The sequence below is a fragment of the Lagopus leucura genome, unplaced genomic scaffold, assembly GCF_019238085.1.
Source record: "Lagopus leucura isolate 7727_CA_CO unplaced genomic scaffold, USGS_WTPT01 Super-Scaffold_73, whole genome shotgun sequence".
NCBI classification, from domain to species: domain Eukaryota; kingdom Metazoa; phylum Chordata; class Aves; order Galliformes; family Phasianidae; genus Lagopus; species Lagopus leucura.
In genome coordinates, this window is record NW_024962252.1 from 97,247,446 (window position 1) to 97,262,219 (window position 14,774).

At 43.9% G+C, this 14,774-nt stretch overlaps 1 protein-coding gene across 7 annotated transcripts in view; it reads left to right on the forward strand.

Moving 5' to 3' along the window:
• Positions 1-3,604: 3,604 nt before the first annotated feature.
• KIF16B (kinesin family member 16B) overlaps positions 3,605-14,774 on the forward strand; it is a 134,020-nt gene continuing 122,850 nt past the window's right edge. For 6 of the 7 annotated variants that reach the window (XM_042894453.1, XM_042894460.1, XM_042894469.1 and 3 more), the window contains exon 1: positions 4,563-4,642. In XM_042894453.1, the coding sequence (XP_042750387.1) occupies positions 4,587-4,642 (56 nt within the window). In that variant the 5' untranslated portion in view covers positions 4,563-4,586. Of the gene's footprint in view, positions 3,696-4,562; positions 4,643-14,774 lie in introns of those variants that run through there. The other variant, XM_042894440.1, reaches the window with a different exon arrangement.

Below are 14,774 nucleotides of genomic sequence, written 5' to 3' on the forward strand. Positions count from 1 at the left end.
CTGGATGTAAATGAAGACTTGAGAGGAATGGACCTGCTGAGTGAAAGCTGTACAGGGTTCCCCGTTGGTGGCAAGGACAGGATTCCACCTGGACACAGCCACCAATGGCACCAGGTGATGCCATTGTCCTCTGCTCTCTTGAGTTGGTACAGGTCTGTGTGACCATCCCAGGCTGTCCCAAATGCTCTGAGCTGAGCCACCAGCAGCACCATGCCAGAAGGACTGGCTGAACGACTGATGTCCTTGCTCCCAGCATTTCATTGAAAACTCAAAGGCAACCACTGGAAGGAGCAAGGAGGAAGATGCCAAAATCCAGTACTGGCAATAACTCATCAAAACCCACAGTTCTAAAGAAGAATTTCAAGCTGACAGCTTGATACTTATTTACTTGAAATTGCCTGCTGAGTCCTGCTGGAAATTGGATAATTCTACTTGTTTAGTGTGGATGCGTACAACACATGGTTTTATTTTTAATATAACAAAATCCTTTCTTTTTTAGCCATTGGGGGCTCCACTTGGATACTCCGTCAGGATAACCTGAGGAAGTTTTTGCATCCTCTGTGTGAGCAGAGGGGCAGCCATTGCCTGTTAAGTTGGCCAGGACACGTGTGTGGCCAAATGTGATGTTGGCTTGGGCACAGATGCAGAAAAACCTAAGCAGGAAGGAACCATGTGCCCACTGCAAATCTGGCAGAGGACATGTGCTACTTGGTTTTGTTTCTGCTTAGACTGGGATCAGAGTGAGTTCAAAGCAGAGATGTGTGGGCACGTGTTTTGTGCCAAGTGAGTATGAAGGCACTCCTGAAACTTAGCTAGTGAGCACTGAGCTTTCTGCTGCAAAGTAAAACATGCAGGCTCTGAGTGCGCAGCTGAGTGGGGATTCTGGAGATGGCTGTCTGATTAATTAAACTGGCCAAGAGTAAGAAGGAAGCACAGAAGGCTATGGATGAAGGCTTAGATGAAGCCCAGTTTATCTCCTCTGGAGGCTCACAGGAACACCAAAGATCCCATCTCTGTGTCCAAGCCTAACTTCTACAGCAGGTGGAACATGTTCTCCAAACCAAGAGTGAAAGGTAGCAAAGAGACTTTGTTATAATGCAAGGAAAAGCACTGATTGAATATGTTTCACTGACTGGATCTGAGTGATGCATTTACTTCTAAAGACTTTTTGCTAAGGAAGTAGAGAAATATTTTGGAATGTGTTCTTCGGGTTTGGTTCCAACTTTGGTTTACAGACTTTGCCACCTGTTTCTGAGTGTAAAATACTTAGTACTTAGAAACTGACAGCTGTTTTTTCCAGTGGGCTTTTAAGAAACAGAGGTTGATGCACTTCTGTGGATATGCATGTGTGCCTTTACATTTGCTTTTTCTTTGTTGATATCTACAAACTGTAACTTATGCATGGAGGTCTCAAAAATATTTAATTCTGGCTAGATTGTGAATAGGCTGACTCTCCTAAGCCCTCAGACTCCTTCAAACATCCACCAAACTGCTTAATCACAGGACATGTCCATAAAGAAGCAGGCTTCTTCCTGGGTCCCTTCTCATACAACTAATTTTGTGACTTTGCAAAAGGCATTACATAATCGGTGTGAGAATGTGTCACTGACAGGATACTAACTTCAAGTCAATTATTAACTCATTGCTGTACAAAGGGACAATGCCATCAGAAGAGAGAAAGCCACAGACAGAAATGAGTCCAAGGAACAAAACTATTCTCCATGTGAATGGTGGGTAAAGCCAGGCAAGTAGTGCAGATGCTGAGTGTCTCTAACCAGAGCAATATTTAACTGAGTTCTGCTTAGTTTTATGGAGTGGATTAATCTATCCCACATTTTCTGCTACTTTGCTGGCTATAATTTGTATTATACTGAAATACAATTCAGTGCTTCTCTGTAGCTTCCAGCCTCTTGATGCCAATTACAGCCCCCATGCAAGGTGTAATGAGTCCTGCTGACAAAACCAAACCTGGCACTGCTGTCAGTAGGCTGGTGGTAGTGTTCATACTTCAGCCTGGTGGGAGAAATACATTTCTGAAGTAGCGAAGGGGTACAGAGAAGTCCTGAGAGCCTGGATAGGTCTTGCTTCTTTACACTGGCCACGATGTATGTGCATCAGCTTCCCCAACTTCCATCTGTAATGGAAACTGCTTATAGGAAGCAGAATATATTTCCATTTTACAGGAGGATCTGTGATAAAGTGATAAAGGATATGTGCAGCCATGCTGGGTTTTGGTAACTCAGCACAGAACTGGCGACCTACGAGGGACTGCTCCTGTTCAGCTCTGCAGGCAGCAGGAGTGGCAAAAGTACAGTTAGAAATGTATACAGGTGTGTGGGTGTGTGGATCTAGTTGACATGCTAGAAGGAAGGGATGCCATCCAGAGAGACCTGGACATCCTTGAGAGGTGGGCCTATGCCAACGTCATGGAATTCCACAAGGCCAAGTGCAAGGTCCTGCACCTGGGTTACGGCAATCCCAAGCATAAATACATGCTGGGCAGAGAATGGCATGAGAGCAGCCCTAAGGAGAAGGATTTGGGGGGTGTTGGTTAATGAAAGATTCAACATAAATTGGCAATGTGTGCTTGCAGCCCAGAAAATCAACAATGTCCTGGGTTGCACCAAGAAAAATGTGTCCAGCAGGTCGAGGGAGGTGATTCTGCCCCTCTGCTCTGCTCTTGTGGGACCCCACCTGGAGTACTGCGTCCAGTTCTGGGACCCCAACACAAGAACATGGAGCCGTTGGAGTGGTCCCGAGGTGGGCCACAGAGATGATGAGAGGGCTGGACCACCTCCCCTACAAGAACAGGCTGAGAGAGCTGGTGCTCTTCAGCCTGGAGAAGAGAAGGCTGTGAGGAGACCTTATAGCAACCTTCCAGTACCTGAAGGGGCCTGCAGGGAAGTTTTTACAATGGCAGGTAGTGATAGTATGAGGGGAAATGGCTTTAAACTGGAAGAGGGCGGAATTAGGCTAGATATTAGGAATCAATTCCTCACTGAGGGGGATGAGACATTGGAGCATGTTGCGAGGCTATGGATGTCCCCTCCGTGGAGGTGCTCAGTGCCAGGCTGGGTGGGCTGTGAGCAGCCTGCTCTATGGGGAGGTGTCCCTGCCTGCAGCAAGGGTTTGGAACTGAATGGTCTTAAAGGTCCCTTCCAAACCAAACCATTCTATGATTCTATGAAGTACTGATCGATACAGATCTCCCTATAGATACCGTGGATGTGTGACAGAGACAGATATCCACAGATACTAGCACCGACGCCAGCACCGGAACATGCTGTATACACAGATACTGCAGATACCTATCTAGAACACAGATAGCCATAGATAACGCAGAGGACAGGTTTGCATCCGCTGTGTACGCGGACAGGGAGAGGCAGGCGCCTATGTCCGTAGCTGTGTACAGCCACCTCCAGGAGCCCCGCCGTCCCGGGGCCGCCAGCCGGCAGAGCGGAGCCACCCAGAGGCGGGGCAGAGCCGGGGCCGGGCCGGGCGGAGCGGCGCCTCGCGCCGTTGTTTGTCCCTGCGCTGCCCCCATAGCGGCCGGGGCAGGGCGGCGCGGGGGCGGGTCTCCATAGCGACATGGCCTAGGCCGGGCTCTGCGCTCGGTCCCGGCGGGACGAGGCCGGGCCGCGCCGCGCCATGGCCTCTGTAAAGGTGGCCGTGCGGGTGCGGCCCATGAACCGGCGGTGAGTGCCGGGCGCCGCGGGGCTGCCGGTAGCGGTGTGGGCTGGGAGGGCGGTGCGAGGAACTTTGGGGCGCTTCTCGGCGGACGGCTGCAACTTCGGGAGGGGAAACGGCTGGGCGGGCCGGAGCGCCGCGGGGCTCCATTCGGCGGGGTCCGATCGCGTGAGAGACGAGCGTTGTGTCGGGCAGCCGGAGTCCAGCGGCTGAGCTGAGCTGTGCGGGTCCGCGTGCGATCTTGTCATCGACACCCCTCGTTGTTAAACGTGGTTCGGCTCTGCCTTTAACGCCGTCCTACTTATCAATCTCTAACGTTACCCCTGGGCTCAGGTCGCACCAGGGGACGTTCGGGTTGGATAGCAGGAAGAATTCCTTCTCTGGAAGAGCGGGTGAGGCAGTGGCACAGGCTGCACGTGGAGCACGGTCACTGTCCATGAACAGTTTCAGTTCCAGAAACACGTAGGTGTGGTGCTGAGGGACATGGCTTAGTGGGGAACACTTGGACTAAATGGGCTTGGAGTTCTTTTCCAGCCTTGGTGATCACAGAATCGCAGAATCACCAAGGTTGGAAAAGACCTTCAAGATCATCTAGTCCAATCATCCACCTATCACCAGTAGTACTCACTAAATCCTCACTAGATCCCATGGTTCTGTATGCATTTCAGCCTCCAACAACAGGCAGCGTAGGACTTCAAAGTGTTGGTAAGTGTGGAGAGGTTTGTGCTGAAGCTGTGATGTGCTCAGAGGTAAAAAAAAGAGAGGAGAGTGCGTGGCAGCAAACAGGGTGGCTGTGACAGGGGGTGAAAACAACTAATAAGCCAGAGGTGGAAGTCACCCAGCTAAAGGTCATCTAGACCAACTCCCTTGCAGTGAGCGGGGACACCTACAGCTAGATCATGCGCTGCTATAAGCTGAGGATCCCCCTGTTCTTCCTTCAGAAGTATTGCAAACTGTAAGGACCAGCAGTCTTATTTTTCCTTATACTGGTCTCCCTTGTCTTCTCTTAGCCATGCTTATCTTTATGGGTTATTGCTGTGAGTGCTGCAGTATTTTTTAGACAGAGGGCCTTTATATGAGCTGAAAGGGACTTTCCAGTTGGGTGTTCGCTCTGCAGCACTTGTTGCCGAAGTTTTTAACGTGCTGTTGTGGAGAGTTAAATTTAATCTCATGTGTGCCTGTAAATGTGCTATGGTTTGTTCTGAGCTTAGTCATACAATGCAACTTATGTCATGAGTCATTTTTAATTAGAGAAGACAGTGTTAATGAATAGTTATTGGGAAACTCCTGCATTATGGAGCAGTTACACTGTATGGTGTAATAGTACTGCTAATGGTGTAATAAGTCATGAACACGGGCCTTGGAATGAATCGTGTGACAGGGAGGGGTTTGTTTTCAGATTGCATGCTGTGCCATTGCTTAGTTGACAGGCTTTGGTTTCGATTTTGATATTCCTTTTTTTCCTCTCCCTTCTGCTGTGATTTCGTTTTGCTGTTCTTTTTCACTGGCTTGATCTGAAAGGAGTTTGATCATTTCAGTGCTATTGTCAAAGCCCTCGACTATTCTTCTGGAAGTTAACATCCCAAATCCATTTTGCAGAGGCTGTATCTCTGGATAACATAATAAAAGTGATATCTAATGACTTTATAGTCACTATTTTGAAATCAGTTGTGAGCTTGAGCTTGAAGGTTCAATTACGTAATAATTATTTACTCTTTGCTTTCCCTAATTCAATACAAAATTGCAATGACATTTGTCCTTATATTTGCAAAATGGCTCAAAGCCTGTCAGCTGGCAGAAGAGTAGGTGTTCTTCATAGAGTAGAAGTTTGCGTGGAGCTCAGTTTAGGTGGTTGATGCATTTTGGCTCTCGCTAGTTTTGATTACTGTTAATCGAAAGGTTCGTTTTCTAAAACAATCATTAGAAACATTAAACTGTTGACTTGTAATTTGGAGGGCTTGACTGGAGGATCCCATACATTTCCTCTCAGAACACAGCTTCTCATCAAGATCCTTTCAGAATGTCCAGTAGCTGGACAGAATGATGAGATTACAGAGAGATGTGATAGTCCTCAAGGCACGCTGCTGCTGGCATACAGGGCTGCCTTCACTGGGCTGCTGGTGGCTACTCACTGCCTGCTTAATGGCTGGGCCTTGGGGTCCTGTTAAGTTGAGCCCAATTCCAGCTCTTGTTATGTGCTGTATCTGCACAGTTCACGAATCCATTTGCTTCTAATTATTATTCCTCCTTGATTTCCTGCTCTGATAGCTCTACGCTATTTGGTTTTAGTTCAGGAAGTCATAGAGGAACACGAGGTCTTTATGATTTTGAACCTTTTACTTCTGTTTCTTGTATTTGTATTCAATATATTCCATTTTGTTATTGAATGTAATTAGTTGGATATGCGAGGGGAGGATCATATGCAGTCTTTACCTGCAGAAGGTGCAGCTGGCATCAAAATATGCATTAGCCCTGCAGTAAATTCTTCTTCCTATGTGTTTACCAATTGCTTTTCATATTTTAAATCTTGATCAGCACCTTGGGAAATCTAGAACCAACATTATGCTGCCTTTTAAAAATAACTACTTGCACAATCCATGCCTTAGTATCTGTAGCAGAGTTTTCAACAGCTCAAATTAATCTAGCAATGCAAAGGGCAGAGGTATAAAATAAGCTGCTTTGTTTCACGTGAAACTTGTGACTGGAGTGTTTTTAGCTGCAGCCGCAGTAAACAAGAGACAGTGAAGAGCCAGCTGGAACCTTCATTTCCTTGATGTTTACAAGTCATCCACACAGGAGATGATGGGGCCTGTGAAACTTCTTAGCTATCTATGCTTGTTTGAGTTGAGATGCAAAAGATGGAACGTTTTGACAAAATACCTGCTATCAGTGTAACATAGGGGAAGTGAGACAAGGTGAAGTGATAATGAGGAAGGACACAAGCTGAAAGACCTGTGAGGGGAGGTGAGGCTGTGGTGTGCCCAGGGAGGTTGTACTGTGTCTCACCTCATTCTTTATAAGGGGAGAGACTGAATCCAATGTGAATCTACTTGAATGCTGACTTGGAAAGGTGAACTAACTGTTCTGAATATGACTTTTTCACTTTGCCATTTTTCATGTCCAAAACCTTGAACCCATTTAATGACCCTTTAGCAGATTTTTCCTTTGGGAAAATTGTCTGATTTGATGCAGTTTTTCTCCCATAAAATAAGCTCTGGATGTATGTATCAGTGCATATGTACGTTATCATCACTGTGCTATTTCCAGTGTTGGTATTGGATCAGTGCATAAAGATTTGGGTTCAGATCTGTGTTCTTGGATCATGTGAAGTTCATGCTAAGAGGAATGGAGCTTCAAAATAACAGGTCTTGGTCTTGTGTGGGATGCAAATTGATGTTTTTATTTGCTGTTTGCTATTTCTTCTTGTCAAGAGGTGCAACCAGTAAAAAGAGCTTTATTCTGCAACTTGGTTACACTCAAGTTTTCTGAATTGTAATGAGTGAAAGAGGGAAAGGAGCATCAGCATGACAGTGTGCACATCATCTGTCCTTAATCACTACCCTTTAGCTGACCCAAGAGAAGATGCACTTAGCAGATGGTTATGGTTGGCAATGACATGATGATACCCTGTGGGTGTGCCAGCTTCCTACCTAAGGTTAACGTGGTGGGAAGGTGTCACTATGTAGCAGTTGCTGAAGAACACAAGCATCTGTAATTATGTAAGAATGCCATGAAAGATTGTAGAGGCCTCAGCGATGGTAGTTTGGGACTGTTACTGCGGTCTGTAGTTTTGGAATGCTGAGCTAACCATGTGAGCTGGGAAACAGAGGTGCTGTGTTTTGTGAGTCCTTTCAGATGGCATGTAGAGGAGTCAGGTCTGAGAAAGGGGTGCAGTAAGATGTGTCAGAAGGCTGCAAGCAGACCATGGGAAAACTGAGGAAGGGCTGGAGGACTTGCTGTTAAAGCAAATGAGGAAGAAACCACAGTAGAGCACAATGGGCTGACAGAGAAGTCTAGGTTATCAGTGACAAGAAGGAGGGGACAGAATTCTTATGAGCAGTGGAGTAGCATGGGGTATGGTTGTGTTTTCAGGGTTTTCTTGCTTAAGGCAAGTAAATATTAGATATTTGGTCTAGTACCAGATTTGGAGGTTGGTGGCCCTGCCTGTGGCAGGGAGGGTTGGAGTGTGATGATCTCTGGGGTGCCTACCAACCCAAGCCATTCTGTGGTTCTATAATATGGAGTCCAGTCCTGTCTGGGTGGGAATGGAAGAAGCAGTGGCCATGATTGTGAGAAGTTTTAATGCCAAAGTTATCTTCACAGTATGCTGAGAACTTTGCAAGCCTAAAAGTGAAGATCTCTTTTCAGTGATTTAAATGACAAATGGTTGAGTGATGTGTCAGAGAAGTGATAAAGTGTGGTATTGGATGGCTGTGTGAAGGAGTGGGCTCTGATGAGTCCATGGCTTTAGCTAAGATAGGAAGTGAAGGCCAAAGAGAGAAGTGAACACCAGGGATGATTGTTGGCTGGGAACTGGGATGCTGCAGGTCAAGATATTCTAGAAAAACTAGTTGGACTCTCTTAAGGCCTTTCCGCAATAGAAAATGTCAGCAGTGCAGAAGCAAACCAAAGCTTTGGTGTTCAAGCAGTAAAGACTGCCAGCGTTCTCCGGTGTTGTTTCTTCAAAACTTCTCACCTGTATTAAAGTACATAGTTTTTGAACATCAGTGGCTTGTGCCTTGCTTCTCTCTTTTATTTCTGCACCTTTTTCCTCTGTGGTTAATTATTGAAGTTTTTCAGCTTAGAGGAGTTGAATTTGAGCTTGTGAGTGTGGTGTGATCACAGCTCAGCTCCTGCTCGCAAATACATCACACAGCCAAACAGAAGCTGCCTTCTGTGCTTCTCCTGATGAGCCCCCGTGTCGGTACCTTCTTAAGCTCTTTTTCTGGAACCTCATTATCTGAATATGCTTGGGAAAGATCAACAAAAATGATTGGAATCATTAATTCAAAAAATATCGAGCTGTATGTGTACTTCACATTATGACTGCTGGAATAGATTACGAGATGCAAATCTAGGCTTAAATATTGAAAAGGAGAATTAAATATTTAGTTATGGCTCCTTCCTAGTGTCTTGGGAATAATGGAATTAAGCTAGTAATGCATCAGCTTAAACTGTATCTAAGGAATTACTGCTAATGAGATAGTTTAGGTGGTGGAAGAGCCAATCTCCCATGGGGAATGAAAGCCCAAGCTGCTGGGAAGAGCTAATTCCTTTGAAGAAAGTCATTATAGGATGTGATCTCATGTGAATAGGAAGGTGAGAGGAGACCGAGGTGACTTAAGTAGCTCCTGTGTTTGCCATTCTGCCTCTGGCCTCCTTTGTGGAGTTTTTTGCATGGCTTTATGTGCAGAACCGAAACTGAACTGTGTACATGGTCTCTGATATCTTGCCATTTTCATGGCCGAAGCAAGATGTTTCAGAGAGGACGAGTCCCACCTGCAGACCTGTATCCTCACTTTGGTGAGTGGCAAAACTGGAGGTGACCTGACTGCTTCGGAAGGAGCTCTGAATGTTTGAGCACCATGCTGTGATCCAGTTAGTGAAGAGTTAATTCCTGGAGCTGGCACCTTAGCTTGCATGAACCACCAGAGAACTGGAAGCCCACATATAGCTCATTTTTCTGACCTTTTCAATGCTTAATACAAATGCCTTAAAGTTTTCCAAGCGTGTGGGATTTTCACAATCACCTCCCTGTTTCTCCTGTTGCCTTCCATAGCACCAAAGGACAAAAACCTCCCAGCACTGATGTGGCTGGAGCACAGCAGCAGCGTGGGCACATGCAGCAATGTGGTTCAGTGCTCTCATTTACAACGTGAGCCTCCAAATCTTTATGATCTTAGGTATTTTCAACTCCAAAAGTTGGTTTTAGAATAGCGTTTCCTTGTTCATTTATTTCAGTATTACCAAATGCATTATTATCAGGTTACATCCGTGTCATATCACTAAAATGGCAAACAATAAAATATTTTCTTGCTCTGCTTTTTGTTGAAGGTGGGTATTGCTGGGGTGAACAGCAGGCTGAATTGAAGAGCAAAGTCCTCCTTGTGCTGCAGATACCAAGCCAGGGTTATTTGTTGAGGGAGGGATTATTAGAGTTATCTAACAGGAGAGCATACATGGCAATAGTATCTTAATTACTGATGGACTAAAGGTCTTACTGTTGGACACTCAGGCACTTCAAGTATTGGATTTATGAATGTTTTTCTCCAAAAAGTAAATATGGAGCAGCATAGTGAGATATAGAAACATGGAGTGTACCGGTATGTTTCTGTTTGCTTATGTTTGAGAGATGTTTGTGCTTAGATAACTGAAGTCATTTGTTGTTCAACCCGGATTGCTTATGTGCATCTCAGTTAAGGTAAGGAGTAACCAAAGAACAGCCCTATGGCTTACCTGGGAGGCTCATAGATGGGTGAGGTCAGGCACAATTTTTTACTGCAACATTTCTACTTAGAGGACCTCTTTCCCCAAAAGCCAAGGGCAGCCAATGAAAGGAAGCAGTCTGATTTCTTTGAATCAAGCCTTGCTGTATACAAGAGGTTAAGTTGATACTGTTTGACTTGGAATAGCAAGAGTAACAGCAGAACTAATCAGAAGAAACAGGATATTGAAAGCAAAATGCAGTGCAGACTAAAATCCAAGAGTGCTAGAGAAACTTTCAAAATAATTACAACAAAATTCCAGGATGTCATTCACATGAACTTGGTTGCATCTGAGGTTGTGTGCAGCACTTACAGCTCACAGCTATGGAGGACCACAAGAAAGTAAGGCCACTGCCAAGCCTGGTCTGGCACTCTGTCTGTGCAAACCAGACAAATAGCCATCAAGATAGCTTGCTAATATTATTTGGCTTATTATGAGGGCAATTTAAAAAAGGGCATTGACCTCAGGTATGTGGAAACGGTAGCTTTTTTTCTTTTTTAAACGAGCTGTTACTAATGATTCAAAGTCTGCATGTGTGGATGTTGACTAGGCCTGAGTTGGTGGGAAGTCAGTTCTACCTGTAATACATTTAAAAAGACACACTTAAAAAGCAGGTCAGGTACATGATTTAATGCAGTGACCAGACTGTATTACCATGAGTGTGCATAATGTTCCAAGAAAAGCTGGTTATCATTTGACATAAGACAGCACAAGGACACCATGTGTTCATTTCCAGGAGAGCCTTACTGCTGGAGATTAAACTGCTGCATTTCAGTATTGTTGGTGAAATTTATTGTTATGACTAAAAGCATTTAATCTACATTGTCCTTCGTATAACAAGTGAAATGTGTGTACTGGTCTGTGAACTAAGGGACCAGGTCTGTTTCAGGAGATGTATGGTGTTTTCCCTCTTTCCACATTCTCTGTCACTAAGTTTATTATTCTGGTTTCACCTACTTTGTGAAACAACATTTGGAGTGGCAGAACTCTCATTTAGTGATTTGCATAGTTTGCTGACTTCTGATCAACTGCTACCAAAGAAGGGAATAAACCTATCACTTTAAGCCAACAAATGGGCATCGTGATAGAACTGTTCTTTTGAAGCCTCAGGTATGTGCACCATGTCCTCTTCCTGAGTCACAATCACAGTCATGCCATAGGAGGCTATTTCTTCTTACCTGAAATCTTGGGATTGAGTCCGATTGACTGACTTGCTCAGATTTTAATTCTCAACAAAGTCATTGAGACTTTTTAAATTGATGGTTGGGGAAAAGTGTCCTTGACCCAAGTAGTGCTGAAGGTGTTTTGTCTGTGAAGTATTTTTCTTTATTTTTGATGTGAACCTGTGTGTGTTTAAAAAAATAAACTGCCTTTTAAAGATGCACTTTGTAGGAACGTTTCAATAAGCACTGAAGAAGTTAATAACAGAAAACTCCAGAGAGCAGAAAGAAAATTAGGAATTCTGTGGCATTTTTGTTATGATCAACTTTACTTCTCTTGTGATTTGTAACAAAGCCATCCTCATGTAGTGGGGGTTTTGATTTGACATTTTAAAGCATGGAATTGAATCGAATGTTTCTGTTTTAGCAGCCACTCAAACGAAGGGAAGTGCTTTTGGGCTGTGTGATTCAATGAGAGGTGAGGGCAGCAAGGTACAGTTAGTGTTACCAAGTGACAAGAAGCCAGGTTCCTTTTGTGACACATTGTGTTTGGTTTTTTTTTTTTTTTAGTTAAATCTACCTTGAATTCTGGTCATTAAGCAGCCCTCATGCTTTCACATTGTGACCCCAGAAATACACCTGCATAGTGAACAGAGTGATAAAATAGGAAATCCATAGCATTGTGCCCAAAGTGTAAATAGAAGGAAAAAAGGAAAGAAAAGCCACTGAGCGTGGTTGAGTTGCTTTAACAAGTTCTCAGACTGTGTTTTTCAGTAGTTGAAAAACAAAATCACACATCTGCTCTTCAATAAAACCCTTTTCAACAGGTAGTCCATTAGATGTTTACAGTGAATTTCCAAGAGTGTATTCTTTTGGGCCTCTTTTCATTTTGTCATAGAGATGCTCAGCAGCAGCTTGGGGAGTACCTGCATCATAGAGACTTGTGTGTGGGCTGAAGTGGTCTTTGGAAACACTGTATTTGGGAAAATTGCTGGCACTTCTGATTCTATGTTTTTTGGTTTTCCCTCCTGCCCCATGGCTGAAATGCATTGTTTTTTTCTGTTCTTTTCCTCAGAGTCACCTCTGACAGGTGCTATGGTAACCACAGCAGATTAATGTGGTATCAGTATCATGATTTTCTGATGAGATAAGCTGTAATAAATGCTCTGATGTCTGAATAGTGCAGACCAGACTAATAAAAACTTCAACTGGAGAACCTTAGAGATGAACTTGGAAGAAGACCAAACACGTCTTGCTTCTTTGTAATACTTCCATTCTTTTATATACAAGATAACAGTGCTTTTCCACATTCCACTCCTTTCTTTCCATGGGAGGATCTTCAGGAAGCCTTGTGGAGGACAAGATAAATGATGTAAAGCAAGGAGGTTGCCTTGAAATGTGGAGATACTGCCCACATTTTACTTGGATTAGGTACACATGGAGGTGCAAAACTTCTCATGTCTTTGCTCTGACAGTAGGTGGGGAATATAAGGGAAGGAGAGAGAAAGTTGACTTGGAGATACCTACGTTATGTTTTCTCTTCAAGAAGTAATTGGTCATCTCTCTCAGACATATTTTGTGGTGATTCTGTTTGTGGCCAGGAGTTGGACTCTAAGATCTTTGTGGGTTCCTTCTGACTTGGGATATTCTGTGATTCTTCCATGAAACTGCTGCAGAATCACCTTGAGCTGAGGCAGTTCTTACTCATTTGCATCCTCTTGGACTACGTTTAGTAACTTCTCTTTAACACAAATGAACTGTTTGTCAGAGTATCCTGTTATAAGAGAAGTATGCTAGTTCTTTTAAGCATATCTTGGTACTGGTATTTAGCAGTAGCAGAGTGTTCATGTAACGCTGGGCTGATGAATTTCCTGGTATTTATGCCAAGGAGCTTGCCTGCTGGATCACATTGCGGTTTGGTTGAGAGCCAAGGGATCATGGGTTATAAATTTCATTCCCTTGTGATTCTGGCAGTCCACGTGGTGCATGAAACAACAGCAAAGAAAGCCTGCAGGCTACCCTGAAGCAGGTCAGGCTTCAGGGGAATCAAATTCTCTTAAACTGTCGAAGTATTAATTGTGAACTGATTTTGGCAGCTGGCCCCTTGTTGTGGCCTGGTAAAGGAGAGGATGCACTTTTTGGGGCTGTGTTCTTGCTCTGTGGCTGGCATCTCCAAGCTGAGCTGCAGTTGGGGTCCTCCAGCCCTGGATGCTCTTGGGTGGGTTTCTAGAACTGAAATACAGCTGCTTGCTGTGCAAACCTTTAATGGTGGTAGAATTAACAGTCACAACTTTCTGAAGAGAGTAGAGTTATCTTGTGAACTGCATAGAATGATTGCCTGGAAGTGACTGCCTTTGTGCAAGCAATTGTTTTTTTTATGGGATCCTCTCAAGCTCTTTATGTGTACAATAAACTGTACTCATCCATCTGATATGAATGTGAAGCTTTAGTATCTGACTTTAATGCTTTCTTGTGTCAGTTCTTCCTTCGTCTTTCAGGTTGCCCCATTGATTCTGATCAGAGTATTGCTGCTTCATATTGTTCCTGCTTTCCACCTTCCCCTACAAAAATGAAAATCCTAACATGTTGTTTTTCCTTTTTAAATTCTTTTTGTTGTCTGGTCCTTTCTGACATGCTTTTTTCTTTGCTTTGGAACCCTTAGTTTTTAAAAACATTTAGTGGTATTATCAGTGTTGATGATTCGAGGCTTCTCAGAAGGTCGGGCTGTCCATGGGGGGGTTTTAGCCTTTAAACACTTGGTACCACTTTTTCACTATTGAGTAGCATTGGATTTTGTACTGTAGAGAGCTGGCTGGGTCCAGGACAGAAAGCAGAAACCCCATTTAATGTTTCCTCTTGTCTAAAGCATGAAGGAGCTCGGATAGGAAGCAGTGTTTTAGGCACAAACTTCCTCCCGCGTGGAGTTCTTCCAAACTTCCTACAGGAACGTGCTTACAAAGTTATTTGAAGCATTTTCATAAGCTGGGCCATTTAATTGGGCTAAGTTGCTCATTACACCTTCTGTAGGCAATTAGTGACAAGAAGAGGCTGTTCAGTGAGTGGGGTGAGTAGTATCTATGCACAGGCTGCATTGCTGCCATAATGAAGAAGGCTATTTCCTATTAAAAATACCATTGGAAGCTCCTTTCCCTATTACCTATGGTGGTATCTGATTCTCTTAACTATAGACTTAGTAAAAGATACTGAGGTTGACATGGAAATGACTAAGGCATCACTAAAGGCATGCCTCTGATGTTTTTCTGTGGTAGATCTAAATTCACTTGTGTAATTATAGCTGCAATTATTACAATTATATATTTTATTAGCTTAGAAAATAACTTAATGTGTTGATATTTAAGTAAGCACTTTTATTCACTTAATATTTATTCATGAATGTAGCTTTAAAAAATGGCTTTTGCTCTTCTTAAGAATTTCTGCTGG